The 15,011-nt window shown below is 43.5% G+C and overlaps 2 protein-coding genes across 2 annotated transcripts in view; both read left to right on the forward strand.

Moving 5' to 3' along the window:
* VDR (vitamin D receptor) overlaps nucleotides 1-15,011 on the forward strand; it is a 110,325-nt gene that overhangs the window by 36,120 nt on the left and 59,194 nt on the right. Inside the window, exons 2-3 of the mRNA XM_032786765.2 lie at nucleotides 3,622-3,693; nucleotides 7,413-7,569. Coding sequence (XP_032642656.1) covers nucleotides 3,630-3,693; nucleotides 7,413-7,569 — 221 coding nt within the window. The 5' untranslated portion in view covers nucleotides 3,622-3,629. The remainder of the gene's footprint in view (nucleotides 1-3,621; nucleotides 3,694-7,412; nucleotides 7,570-15,011) is intronic.
* The window catches only part of PRR13 (proline rich 13), a 328,718-nt gene that overhangs the window by 34,677 nt on the left and 279,030 nt on the right, over nucleotides 1-15,011 (forward strand). The gene's annotated exons all lie outside the window — the stretch shown is intronic.

Below are 15,011 nucleotides of genomic sequence, written 5' to 3' on the forward strand. Positions count from 1 at the left end.
TGGGGAAGAGACAATGGTCCTTCTCTTTCCATCCTTCCCACTCAGCCCTTTCTCCCAGCAGAGGAGGAGAGAGGATGGTACTGTGCCGCTTTCCATTTCTGAAGGTATCTGCCAATTAGACCTTGGTGCCCAGGTACCAGAGTGATTAGAGATGGCTGTGTTAGTCCTTCCTGGAACCTAACGCTTGCGGGTGCCAGATGTTTATAAATGTTAACCTGGCTTTATGTAGATATCAACAAAGCATGCCTGCTACATCTTCATCCAATATTTTTTAAGGGATGCGGGACACTTTGTTCTAATATTGCACTCCTGTTTCCCTAAGGGACAATGTCCCACTCAGCTAGGGAAGCCATCTTCATTTTGGAAAAATTTTGGGGTGCATTGTAATGTCCTATCCACATCCCTAGCACTTAAGTAAATACAGAGGTGCTGGGGCAACCTAGTTCCATCAGAGTAACTGGGGCACTAGTGCATAGCAGTGACTAATTCTGATGGATGTTTGTGTAGAGCTGGGGGAGAAAAGGAAGCTGCTGCTTTGCAGGTAGGTAGGGAGGATGGCAGAAAGATTGAGGTTGGGTGGATGCTGTGTTTGGTGTCTGAGTAACCTGGCTAGTGAAACGTGTGGGTTACAATTTATGTAATGTCCCCTGCTGATCAGGCAAACGAGCACAAAGAGTAGAAAATCTGCATCTTGAGCCTATGCAGCTATTTGAGAAATCCACAGCCTAGATTATGGCAAGAATTAAAGCAGAGCAAAAGTTAGTTTTAATTTTGGCTGGAATGTTCCTCTGTTAGGTTTGGGATTCTAACTCTAAAACCTCTGTTTTTCAAAATACAAACATGGCGAGGGAGCCCAAATAAGGGGAATCTCGCCATGTTTCACAGCCAGCCATATGGCCTGTGGATTCAGAGTTGATATGTTGTATTAATGGAGAGCTAAAATGCAGAGAGTGTCTCTATTTCAGTATGTTCCTGTATTTCCCCTCCATCATCCATTCCAGGAATGCCCAGTCAGGTCTGGAGTCTCCACTGTCACTTGTTGCTGGATAGGGGCCCTTATCCCACTTCCTTCTGACTAGAGCTTTTAAAGCTGCACAGCCCCCTGCCGTGCACTGTCATGTTCCCAGCAAGCAAGTCTGCTTAAAGGCAAGCATCTGGGCTGTGCTTTCTCTCCAAGGATCGTGACAATGTTTTTGTTTTTTACCAGTGACCACAGAGTTCTTTCTGAGCAGAGTCCATTTATTTTTAGGACAAAAAAGAATATGGCGAAAGCATATAAAAGCAATAAAAGTTCCTACACACTGACTAAACGTGCCAGAATTCACTCATCTTCCCACACGATGAGTCTGACGGGCCAACATTCCTTCCAAGCCTTCAGGAAGGGTTGGGGTTTTTCCTGGGACAGAAAGTCCTGTCCATTTGCTGAATCAAAAGGAAGACCACAAGTCCATTTAATTTCATCCTGTTCTACCAAAAGTCCTTTCGTTGTTTCCTATCTTTGGAAAATCCAGCTTTTCTCCTCTGTGAAAACTACCCTATGGGGTGGAACTTCTCTGGAATTGTTTATGATCTCTGGGTAATTACCTCCTGCTGTTTCTAGTTCCTGTAGGAGATGTCGTCCCGCCCCACCATAACCCCTCACTATGGAGTAAAACATAATATGTAAACCAGTCATAAATATAATATTGTGGTCCCCCGAAATATTGCATGGGTTGCAGTATCTGTCACAAGGACACAGTGATTACTCTAAACAAAGAATACAGGTGTCTCATCTTACGCTGGGGTTATGTTCCGGTGTCAGCATGTAAGACGAAAATTGCGTATAGTCAAAATTTTACATTGAGTGTAATGGTGGGCGGAATCACCCACACTACAGGTACAGTATTGAAATTTTATTTTTCTTTTCTCTGGCCGCGCAAAGCTGAATTCGCGCATGTTAAAGGCGCGTAAGATGAGACTTGCCTGTACCACCAATGGGGAGTGCAGTCATTCTAAGGGTGGCCCTCCTCCTAGCCATGTGATGTCTCTGGCAAAATACATAAGACGGGGAGCAGCTGGCAGATCTTTGTATTTATATGAGAGAGAGATACAAAATCCCAAGGATGGAGCAGATGCAAAGGAGAGAGCAAGAAAGAGGGTCTGATTCTCTGTTACCCTGCCCCATGTACACTAGGGCAAAATGGGTGTAAAAAACATTGCTATTCTGATTTAGCGGATCTCAGTGACTCCACAAGGTACAGGGCAATGGACGCTTTCTGGCCCAATGACTTTCTTTACCTATTGTAGTGCTTTTCATACTGAAGGATCTCAAATCACTTTATTTACAAAGTCAGCAACTACAGCAACTACAAAACACAGGTATCCCTTAATCTAATCCCTAAATTCCAGCTTCCTCCTAAAGGAGAGTTTAGCAGTTGTTTTAAAAGTAGATGGGGCATCACACAGCAGTTCAACACAGGAAGTGAAGAAAAATCCTTTAGACCATCCAACACTGTGGGAATTGAGTGAGTCAGAAGAGAGCTGAAGTGTTGCCATGATACTAAGGCTAATATCCGAGTATTCTAGAACTCTTCATTTGGCCTTTTGATCTAGCAGCTGCACAAGTAGTGATAAGGCTTCCTATCTCAGCCTTCAAAATGGGAAACTGACAGTGGTGAATCACTGAAGAAAATGGGGAAAGAGAAGTTAGTGTGGTATCTCTGTTGCATAGAACAGAGACTAGGTAGATGAGGTCATTTTTTTTTTTAAACCAACTTTATTGGTGAAAGATAGAAGCTTTTGAGCTATCCAGAGTTCTTCAGGTCTGGGGAAGGAAGCAGAGCAGCTGCATAGATTAGTCACAGTTCCAGTGTAGTGGCACCAAAGCAAAAAAGTAACCCGTTCAGTTATTTCTGGGATCTGAGCATGCACATATTAATCCATTGTTGTCCTGTAATCATGCCAACAGAGTAGCCAGACAAAGAAATAAGATCCCCATTCCACAAGGTAGTTAAACATGCATCTTAACTTTCAGCATTTAAATGATCCCACTGACTTCATGCATATATGCTTTGTTGAATCATGGCCAAAGCTGGGGAAAGCCATTCAGCACCACTTAACTCCATCCCACACAAGCCTGCCAGTGCCTCAGTGTTAAGGACTTGATGAGCTGAATTGTTAAACTTACGTTTATAGAAAAATGTTATCAAGATTAAAGAAACTAGCTGTGTGTTGTTCTCATCCTTTGTTCTTCTTCCTGTGTCTTTGAGCACTACATAGATTCTCCCCTAACATTGGTACCTCTAATTCTCTTAGCAATGTGCTTGGTCTGGGCATCCGGAGGGCAGTATGCCCTCCTATTAGCAATGTCTCTTAACGTGTCTACAAGAGGCGGGATTATGAGAGCCTCTGTGCCACGGAAAGCTGAACATGGCATTTGGAGCTGCAAGAATCTTTTTGGGTGGGGTGGATTATTTTGAGAACACCACACCCAGGTAATGAATATTGCTTACGTCAATAGATCAGAGTCAAAGGCAGAAGTAAATTCCCAGAATTCAAGCAGAATCTGAGATTATCCATTTGACTTGCCTGACTGTCATTAATGTTTTGAGCAATTACATTGTCAAACGTTTCTGACCACAGATTGTTCCATGTCACAACTTCAGAACTATTGGGGAGTATACCAGTACGGTGTGACGCATGTTCTGGATGCCGGTAAAGTAGCCTTTTTTTTTTTTCTCTCTCTCTCTCCCTCTCTCTCAGAATATCTGTCTGTAGTGGGATGCCTATTGCTTGGTTCTGCAGTGTGTCAGGAAAGAGGGAGAATTTGTGAGTTTCTAAGGTAGCTGGGAATGAATTCTGTAACTTTTGGCTGGGATTTCTGTAGGACTATAAGGGAGTTCAGCACTCAAGTCCCAATGAATTTCAAGGGAGTTAGGCACCCCAAATCAGTTAAAACTCAATGACGCTCCAAGGCACCTTTGTAAATGCTAGCCCTTGAATGCACTTTCTTTGTGTGTGTGTTTACTCTGGAAAACATCCACTGTGTTAAGGGGTAAATCTTTCAAGAGTGTCTAAACTTCTTGGGTACGCAAATCCAATTTTCAAAAGTGAGATAGGATATGTCTACACTTAAAGTGGTATGGTGGCACAGCTGCAGCAATTCATTGTAGACCCTTGCTACAGCAGCAGAAGTAAGTTTGAGAAATCAGGACGGGGTAGAGAGTAATAGGCACCTATGTAAGAAAAAGCTCCAAATATCAGGGCTGTCCCTATAAAATCAGGACATCTGGTCACCCTAGAAGGGGTTCTCCCATCTGTATAGTTAATCCACCTCGGCAGTTAATCCACCAGCGGTAGCTAAATTGACAGAAGAAGGCATCTGTTGACTTAGTGATATCTGTATTGGGGGTGATAGTGACTCAGCCAGAGATCTATTACAGGAGTGAGTGGGCTAAGTTCTGTGGCCTGTGGTGTGCAGGAGGTCTGACTAAATGATCACGAGAGTCCCTTCTGGTCTTAAAGTCTATGAATCTTATGAGATGGAATACCTACACTCACAGAACCTGTAGGTAATGTTCTCACTGAAGCACTACAGCAGTGCTGCTGTAGCGTGTCAACTGTAAATAAGCTCTTTGTCTAAAAAGACTCTCAGAAGTTCAGTGGCATTCTAGGAACTCAAGTGCCTATGTCACTTTTGAAAATAAGACTGAGGCTCCTAAATCACTTGGGCTAGATGTTTAAAGGTAACACCCAATGGGTGTTAGGCATACTTCTGAAAATCCCACTAGCTGCCTAAATACCCTTTTAGAAATCTGGCCCTCCGGCACTTTTGAAAAATCTTACTCAAGAGCTTGCTTTTCTGTGCATTGATTTTCAAACAGTCTGTAGAGTGCAATTTTCCAATCACTTTATGGATTAGCTCTCTATATGAGCAGGAAACATTGGTTCACTTCTCTTACAGTGGATTTAAATAAAAATTTACAAACTGCTTTTTTTTTTTTTTTTAAAAAGGGTCAGCAAAGACCCGTAATACTGTAATGAATGCCTTTTTATTGCTCATGTGATTATTGAATCTGGGGCTTTGGTTGTTGATTGATCGCTGCCTGAAGAGGGCAGTATATGGGACAATTCCAGTACTCATTGAAAAAACCTTTTTCAAAAAGTGGAATAGATACTCTGATCACTTGAAAGGTATATTATTATTCTTTATGGCCGTGGTGGGCAGCTAATGAGCCTGATTAGATCATCACAAGTAGGCATTTAGATTAATAGACACTTGTATTCTATTGAATACAAACTCTCTGTTTAAGTAGTTTGAATGTTAGGTTTAAACCAAAGACTTTGGCCCTAGTGCTCATGTACATCAAGGTAGCTCTACACTTTTCCTTAAGGCCCCTTGACGCTGCGAGAGCCAGATAAAGCTGCCTTCAACTGAGAATCAGACCGTACGATTCCCTCATGGCTGGTAAGTTAACATGAGTTACTGAGGAAACCTTAACACAGGAGTAAGTTACATTCAATGCTATTTACAGAGAGTCTGTATTAAATAGAGCACAAGTGTGTTACTGTTGCATGTTCCAGTCCTGTCTGAGGCATACTTTTACTGAATTTCCCTAATGCATTTAAATACTAAACTTACTTAATCCAATGTTAGGAATAGTATTTTCAACACTAAAAAGACAGAGCGTGCAAGTTAGAAATCCTATAGTAACATGCCTGTATTGCACATGTCATCTGTTAGGATACACATTTCAATAGCATAATTAACAAAAATACTTTCTGTTTCTATCTGGGGATCTGAAGTTTGTAAATTGATTTTAAATTAAGCCTCTCAATCCCTCTGAGAGAGCTAATACCACTGTACAGATGGGGAAACTGAGGCACAGAGGTGATGAGACTTTCTCGAAATTGCACAGTGAATCATTGGCAGAACTAGGAATGGAACCCAATCCCCTCTAAAAATGTAACCTCAAAACTCCACAAGCCAGCTCAGCTTCCACTTTAGGTACTTGTATAAGTAATCAGATTCTGATCAATTCTCACCTCCCAGCCAAATGCTGTTTGCTCCCCTGGAAAACAATGGGAGCTTCTGGGTGCCAAGCACTTCTGAAAATCTGGTGCAATGTGGGAATTAATATTTGCAGAGTAACAATAACACTTGCATATTCTGATTCTTGAGAGGTTTTTAAAATTAAAACCTTAGTTCAGTAACTTGCTACCATGTAATCTTCCTATGGTTTTCAAGCTTGGATGTTGGGTCAGAGTAGAGGAAAGCAGAAGGCTAAACTGTCGGTCTTTCTGCTGATTTCATTGACTGGTTCCACAGTTTGAAAGTGTACAAAGAGATGAACTCCACAATCAAAAAGCAGCTCAAAACCACATCTATGTAACTGACAAGCAGTGATTTTTGTCTAATTGGTGCTCTCTATAAAAAGTCCAAACTTAGCAGATATGTTAACTGTGTATGTCAAGAAAAATGTTGAGTTGCAGATAGTTTTATTCTTCCCCACCCCTCCCTCCCCCCCCCCCCCCCCCCCCCCCGGTATTAGCCCAAAGACTGTTATCCAGCAAGGCCTGGACACCATGGGAAGTTCAAACTTTTAGCCATTTTTGAGTCATCAAATTTCAAAAAAAGGATCTTCAGTTGTCTTAGTGGAGAACTTTAGACACAGTTACGAGCATGCTGTTACTTTATAATAATGAGGTTATAATGGGCATCTACATATACTCTTAATTCTAGTGTTCGCTGCCACAGACAACGTAATATAGTATGTGCAGTTTCTAAATTTCTTTTTGTGAAGCACCAACTCTTTCCTCTTCATCCCTCTTTAAAAACAAACTACCAACCAAACATACAAATAACGCCCCCCCCCCATTATTTAAGAACCAAGACATAAAAAAAACAAACCTGCTCACTTGACTGGCAGCATGTGACTTGTGTTTGCAATTTTACTCATCTCCTTGCAAAGGCGGCACGATCTACTTGGGTCACTTCCTTTTTCTGCAGAAGGGAAATTTTACTTGTTTCTGGTGAGCTTTGTGTTTTCCAGTTGGTATAAATGATGAAATCTTAATGCACAACTCTTTCTGAAGGGGTAGGGACAAAAGATCCTGACTTCAGATTGGGATATAGCCATGTACATACATTCCCCAGATCTTAATAAAAAAGACTGCTTCAAGGTGCATGTGGTCAAATTGGGAGGGTGGGTGGAGTGGAGATTAGCAATGCAATTCCTGGGTAGATGAGCAAAATTTGCATGTGTTCATTTTTTTGATTCCATCACATTCCTCAGTATGTTCCTTGTACTATACAGAGGCAACACAAGTACTTTTTGCCAGTGAGTCAGCAGAAACCCAGTGCCTCCATCTTCAGTTTGCTTCACAAGTCTCTGTAATGAAGAGATCTCTATAACCTTCTTGCTTTTTCTCAGTCTCAGAGATGGAGTCGATGGAAGCAAGAACACTTCTTCCTGACCCAGCCAGTGAATTTGATCGGAACGTTCCACGTATCTGTGGTGTCTGTGGAGACAAAGCTACTGGCTTTCATTTCAATGCCATGACGTGTGAAGGCTGCAAAGGATTTTTTAGGTAAGTGATGTTTTTGAGAGTGAAAACTAATTAGAAACCAGCCTTCATTTTTGAAATAACGAACTCTGACTAGTTAGGAAGATTGAGCAAAGAGGAGGCAACTCTGCTTTTTGGCTCCTAGTTAGAAATATCAGCATCTCTGCAAAATTGAACATCATGTGCAGGGTGACCAGATGTCCCAATTTTATAGGGACAGTCTTGATTTTGGGGTCTTTTTCTTATACAGGCTCCTATTACCCCCATCCCAATTTTTCACATTTGCTGTCTAGTCAGCCTAGTCATGTACATTTGAGAGAACTTGTCTGATGTGTGCACTAATCTAAACATTTGTGCTGATGCAGGAGGTTATGACTAATGCACTTGCTGAAAAGTCCAGCTATGCCTCCTTCCCCATGCAGTAGGTGTTCTATATAGTAAAATGCTACTAACTAACATAAAACAGTCTATATACATGTGAAGGGGACCTTGTATTATATGAGCATAGGGAGTTGTACGAGTGAGAGAACTGTAAAGGCAAATACCTCTCACGCCCTACACCAAGACTTGGGGAAACTTTCCTGCCACTTGCTAAACCTACACAATAGCTGCAGTTTTAAAAAGAAAAACACAAACACACACAAATGTATTGTTGCTCTATGGAGCCCTTGAGACTTCTCTCTAATGGAAACATCTGTGCAGTACTGTTTGTCTACATTAGTGGTCCCCAACCTTTTTCATCTGGCAGGCACCAGATGAAGAGCCACGGAGGACCGTAGCGGCAGACGAGCATCCGCCGAAATGCTGCCAACAAGCAGCGTCGTCCAGAGGCATCGCTGGCATTTTGGCATCAATGCCTCTGGATAATACTGCTTCTCGGTGGCATTTCGGCGAATGCTCATCCACCGGCCAGTACGCGGGCGCACTTAGATGTCCTGGTGGGCGCCGTGGCGCCCGCAGACACCGCATTGGGGACTCCTGGTCTACATAATATACCATTCACATGGATATTGAACTCCGTATAAAACTTTTTAAAAACTTGCTGCCCAGATTCTCTTTGCACAGCTCTGGCAGTGTCAAGGGGCTTTACAGTAGGCATAACCTATATTTAGACGCATTTTGAGGACTGTTACATTGCCAAAATGGTGTAAATGAAAATCAGGCCCACTAAGTTTCCTTTGCATTGGTACATTTCCTTTCACTCCTGTTGTCCCTCTCCTGTTCATATTGGCTCCGCCTCCGCCACCTTTCAGTGCCAATTCCTAGCTCTAGACAGAGTCACATACATATAATAAGCCCCTTCTGTAACGGGAGAACACCAGTTCGAAGGTTCCACCAGGGAGCAAACTCTCCTCCTTGGCATTTGCTTAGGGCATAGGGATTTAAATGATGCATAAGCTTTGTACTGCCCCTTTGTTAAGGGCAAATTTTCCTCTGGGAGCTGCAGAGGCAGCTCTGAGTGAACTTGGAGGGTTCCAGACTATAGGAACTTCTGTATGCCAATTATCCCCCTCACCCAGCAATTATCTGTAATGAAGCAGTTGTATCTATCTTACCAAATATTTCGGTGCAGACAACACTAGAGAATTTGCATGGGAACTTCTTCTGTTTAGTACACTCTATGTAATGACTAAGAGCTGGTGTAATTAAATAAGATAATAGCTACTATGTGACTAATTAGGGCAAAACTCACTTAAGCACTTAGCATTGTAATTAGAAGATAGTAGCAGGTGGTGGTGGTAGAATTAGCTGCATTGTAGAATTAAAGTAAACAAAGTTGGGGTGGTCAACTTCCTAACTACAATTTGTGCTGAGGTTTTAAAAACCTTAATGTCTGTTGCTATAGGAGCCAAGTAGTCACAGGAATTACTGGACTAGATGTTTTGCATACCACAGCCTGGCTGATAGTTTTCCAGTTGGGTTATACTGCAGCTTGGCTAACTAGAACAACAATTCCTCAATTACTGTAGCTAAATGAGTAACTCTCCTTTCAGGTGCACATGTTTAGCGTCATGCAGTCTGGATGATGCATACCAAGAGTTTTGTCATGGTGACCCAGAGAAGGGAATAAATGGCCAGTTTTCCTTCTCCCTCTGTTTCTTATCCATGAGCGATTCTCTTTTTGTTTAGAGGGTATGCACACCTTCTGACACACTCTGATATTGTGGCTTGGCCTACATACACTCTGGTATTGTGGCTTAGCCTGTATACACCCTTTTTGGTACAGATTAAACTATTTTGGTCAGGAGGGTGATTTTTTGTTTTTGTTTTGTTTTAACGCTGATATAATTAAAGCTGCCCAACCCCCTAGTGTGGTCTCAGTTATACTGATATTAAGATATAAATGCTTGCAGATAGGCTATAAAAACACCTTTTTTTATACTGGTTTAACTGCATCCGCTCTAGGAGATTGATCTGTTAGCTATATCTGTTTTCTAAACTAAGAGCTTGGCTACATTGGCACTTTACAGCGCTGCAACTTTCGCGCTCAGGGGTGTGAAAAAACACCCCCCTGAGCACTGCAAGATGCAGCGCTGTAAAGTGTCAGTGTAATCAGGGCGGCAGTGCTGGGAGCACGGCTCCCAGTGCTGCACGCTACACCCATAAGGGATGTGGTTACAGCAACGCGAAGAGCCCTCCCAGCACGCGGGCTCGACCCAACTCTCCACTCAAAAGCGCTGCAGGCAGCGCTTTGAAATTTCTAATGTACATACCCTAATACAGTTAAAGCAGGACACAAACTGTGCCTACACCCTGCTCGTTATCTTAAGCAGTCTCCATGGGCCTTATAAGATAACATTTGTACTCATTAAGGCTTGCTTTCTTGATTCTCTTCTTCTTCCTTTAAAAGCTCCCTTTCCTGAAACATAGTTAACCAGTCGTTTTTGTACCTTCCCTCTTCTCTGTCCCCAGGATGTCTTGTCTTTGATCCTGGTTTAAGAGGTTTTGATTTCCCCTCCCAAATGTATTAATTTTTAAACGTTATTATATTCAAGTTTCCCAGGCCATTCCACCCAAAGTAAAAGCTCACCACTATAAAACATTCCAACGTGACAATCTCTTGCTCTGCCCTTTATAGCCTAAACCTACCACTTTCCTGTTTCCATGTTGCATGTAACTCCCAGTGCAACAATTTGCCAAACATGCAGGCAAGAATAGCTCACTATTGATGTGTGTGTGTGGTGTGTGCTCTTGTTCCTCTGCATTTAGACCTGTTGATTTTACACTTAAGGTCCTGTCCTGAGGTGTCTTACATCACCATGACTGGTAGCTGGGTGCGAGGAAGTAGTTATGGGAATCTGGGTGGGGGTAAAAAAACCAAACTAGTTCAAGACTCCAGGGCAGAGCCAGTCCACTCTGATCCTGCTCCCCAGCCAACATAGATTGTTCCTGTTGTCCTGCACTGCCTCTTATGGAGAAAGAGCAGTCAAGGCAGCTAAAAGATGCAGCAGTGGCCAGCTGTCCAAACTGGCTCTAGGATAGCTACCTGCCAGCTGATGCTCACTGGAGAGGAGTGCAAGAGTCACCGCATACTGGATGAAGGAGCCAGGGATGTGTACAGAATAAGTTTTACTGGCTGCCTTCATGGTAGTGCATGAGTGACTTCCATAAAAAATGGTGGAATTTCCAGTAACGCATGGCATTTCTGGCTCTTTCTATTGTGAGGTTAAGAGACTTTGCATGGGGGAATCCTTCATTTGGAGAGGGCAGTGGCAGTGAAGCCACTGTGATGTCATCTGGCTGTGGCAAAATTTAGCAAAGAGGCTTGGAATTTTTCCTGAAGTGTGCTGGGCTCTACATTAATCCAGCTTCTCTAGAAGCCATTCCACAGCCAGATCTCCTCACTCAGTTGTTTTGTCTCTGGCCTTGTGCATGCCTTCGTGACAGTTTTCAGGTCAACCTTATGGTGCATGAGAAGACTGTACGGCACCCGCAAGGAGCATAGCGAAGGGCATGTGTTCTTCTAAACTTTCCTGACTTGAAAGCTGCTGTTGCGCACATAGTAAATCCTTAAAACTCAGGCAAACTGAGATGCATCTGCACTGTAGATTCTGATGTTAAGATTGTTGAAACCAGCAGGGCTCAGAGTACGTCTAGATTCCTACATATTGATAGTGATGTATATCCATACAGAGGTACTGATAATGTGTACTTAGCCTATAACAACTAGCCAAATAACTGCCAATGACATCTCAAGTAACACTGGCATTTCTATGGACACTGATAGGCATCAGTTGGCCTTTTAAGCAGTGGCTGCTCAGTATTTCTTAAACGAACTAAATTTGTCATACACAGATAATCTGGAGTAATTCTCTGAAGTCAGTGGATATATTCTGGATTGACACCTAGCATACCCAAGTGCAGAAGTCTACTCTAATCCCTTCACCCAACCCTTTCCTCTCTCCCTATCACTTACTGTTGACAATAGCACCAGTCCACCAGTTGGTCTCAAGGCTTGTCTTTTCCAAGTCTTACAGGCCCCCCCCCCCCCCCCCCCCCCCCCACCCCCCCCCCCCCCCCCCCCCCCCCCCCCCCCCCCCCCCCCCCCCCCCCCCCCCCCCCCCCCCCCCCCCCCCCCCCCCCCCCCCCCCCCCCCCCCCCCCCCCCCCTCCCCAGAGGATTCAGGGACCTGGGGTCTTGGCACAGGGGCCTCCACTGCCGAAGACACCGTAGTGAAAAACTCCGGGGGCCCGGCCCTCTTGAACGTCTTTCCGGGCCCGGAGCAAAAGTGAAGGACCCTCCGCCCAGGGGCCCCAAAAAACTGTTCGGGGGGGCCTGCAGGCTGCGCAAAGCCACCACTTGTCCCGCCCCACCCCCCAACGCAAGCCGGTGTAGTTTCGTTTCTCCCCTCCGCCCCCCAAAATCCATTCTTTCCTTCATCCTTAGGCCCCTATCTTGGTCTGTACCTACCTTATCAGTTATCCCAATTATTTTTAATCTCCTTTCCTGTGCCTATCCTCTTCCCACTCCCATCTGTCCAAAAGGTAGTTGTCAAGATCACTTTCCGTCCACCCTGTCTTTCTGACTTCCATGTGCCAAATCCTGTAACTGGCTTCCTCTTCCCTTCCCCATCAAATTCATGCTCTGTGTCTTCCCCTCAAGGTTCTGTCCAAGGCTATTCCTGCTTCCACCCATATTTTGCACCCCATCCTTTGCCCCATACAGTACCCACGCTTCTCTGCTGATGATTGACTTCCCCTCCCTCACGCACTCCTGACGTAGAGATGTTGGGAAGCTTTTACAATTTAAAAACAAAAAAATTCCCATAACTTTGAAAGTTTTTTGCAATTTCTGGAAAGTGTTGGCTAGCTCAAGTTTAACTTTGCTGGGTGCTCTTCAGTAATGCTCATCAAGTGTTCTTTCTCCCCTTCTAAAACCTCTAAAGATCCATTTGTTCTTAAAGGATTCCATCTGCAGAGACTATCCTTCCTTCCTTCCCCCACCCCGCGCACACACACCCTACCACCTGTGCATTGTAACTTCTGTGTAGCAGGGAGTCTAACTCTGGCACATTTGCATTGTTGCTAACCTTCACCATTGACAAATCATGAGTTAGACACCTCCCCCCACCCCAAATCATGAGGATTTTTAATGAAAAGTGGGTTCTCTTTTTTTCTCCTCCCGTTTCTGAGGCTTTAAGGTGCTGTCAGGTCGCACATCTGCTGACAGTGGGAGCCCATCCTCATGGAGGCCCTGCAAGGAGGGGCTGCCGCTGTCAGCCTTTAAGTACAGTAAAATTATTAAGCCTGACTCATGATCACGGGCTAGAACCTCCAATGTCAGGATTTTTTTTTTCCATCCGTGGCTGAGGGGGGCAGGGGGGAATCTTGACCTTGGAGAGTTCTAGCCCACGATCATGAGTCAGGTTTAATAATTTTACTTAGAAATCCCGTCTCTCACGATTAATTCACGAGTTGCCATGTCTGCCATTGTAAAGGGTGTTGTATAACTGTGCCACTATTTGAATGATTATTAAGAAAAAAAAGTACTCTGCTTTTGTGCACCCTAAAAAAATGACAGAACAGTAAAGTAGGTTCATAGGTTTCAAGGCCAGAAGGACCATTATGACCTTCTGCAGATCACAGACCAGAGAATTTCACCCAAGCAAGGTATGTGTGTGCATGGGAAACGCCTGCATAAATTGTTCGTTATTTTTTTTTCATTAATGTAGTGAGACTGCTGCAGACAAAACCAGGATATAGGGGGAAATAAACAGGCACAAACTGCCCCTCTGGACTTTTTCCTCTTTCTGTCTCAGTTCAAAGGTCTGGCTAAACAAGCCAGTCCTAATTCTTCCTGGCAGGAATGCAGTTTGGGTCCCTGATATATGCATTTCTGGGCAGGGTGCAGTTGTCTCTGTTGCATTTATAGCCCAATCCCTGGAACCTGAAGCAAAAGTGCAGGGTGGAGTTTGCAGGAATTATTCCACTTCAGACATATGGGTACAGACCAAAGGGTTGCCAAAGAACTACAGCTCTGCTAACATGAGCCTTTCAGTGGGTGCCACCCAGGGCAAATCGCTGGGAGCTCTTTAACCTTGCCATGTGTCTGCTGCTCGTGTATTTGCCTGGGGACAAACATGCTTGTTCTCTTAGCTGTGTGGTCGCCTCTAAAGTCAGAGTTACTGCTCTTGGCTAGAATAGAACTCCACTGCACCTCATGAGTAGGGATTGCAGCTCTTCTGGGTGCTTTTCTATGTCCCAGGGATCTCCTGAGAACCAGTTATCCCCACCTGGTTTGTCTTCATAGGAGAAGAGCATATTTTGTCTCCTGGGATGGTTGCGTCCCCCTTTTTTCCCCAGTGTCCATATGGCAGTTCCTTTTTAAGCAAAATATTATTTAGCTAGGAATTGAAAAGAAACATAAACAGTAGAGCTGTCAAACGATTAACACTGGGATTAATTGTGTGATTGATTTTTGTAAATAATAATAGAATACTATTTATTTGAATATTTTTGGTGTTTTCCACATTTTCAAATATGTTGATTTTTATTACAACACAAAATACAAAGTGTACAATGCTCACTTTATATTTTTTATTACAAATATTTGCACTGTAAACAAAAGAAATAGTATTTTCAATTCACCTAATATAAGAACTGTAGTGCAATCTCTTTATCATGAAAGTTGAACTTACAAATGTTGAATAATGTACCAAAAAAACCTGCATTCAAAAATAAAACCATGTAAAACTTTAGAGCCTACATGTCCACTCAGTCCTACTTCAGCCAATTGCTCAGACAAACAAGTCTCGTTATATTTTCAGGAGATAATCCTGCCCAGTTCTTGTTTACAATGTCACCTGAAAGTGAGAACGGACGTTCACGTGGCACTGTTGTAACCGACATCGCAAGATATTTATGTGCCGGATGCGCTAAAGATTCATATGTCCCTTCATGCTTCAACCACCATTCCTAGAGGACCTGCTTCAATGCTGATAACAGGTTCTGCTTGATAATGATCCA

Source organism: Chelonoidis abingdonii, chromosome 26 (assembly GCF_003597395.2).
Source record: "Chelonoidis abingdonii isolate Lonesome George chromosome 26, CheloAbing_2.0, whole genome shotgun sequence".
NCBI classification, from domain to species: Eukaryota; Metazoa; Chordata; order Testudines; family Testudinidae; genus Chelonoidis; species Chelonoidis abingdonii.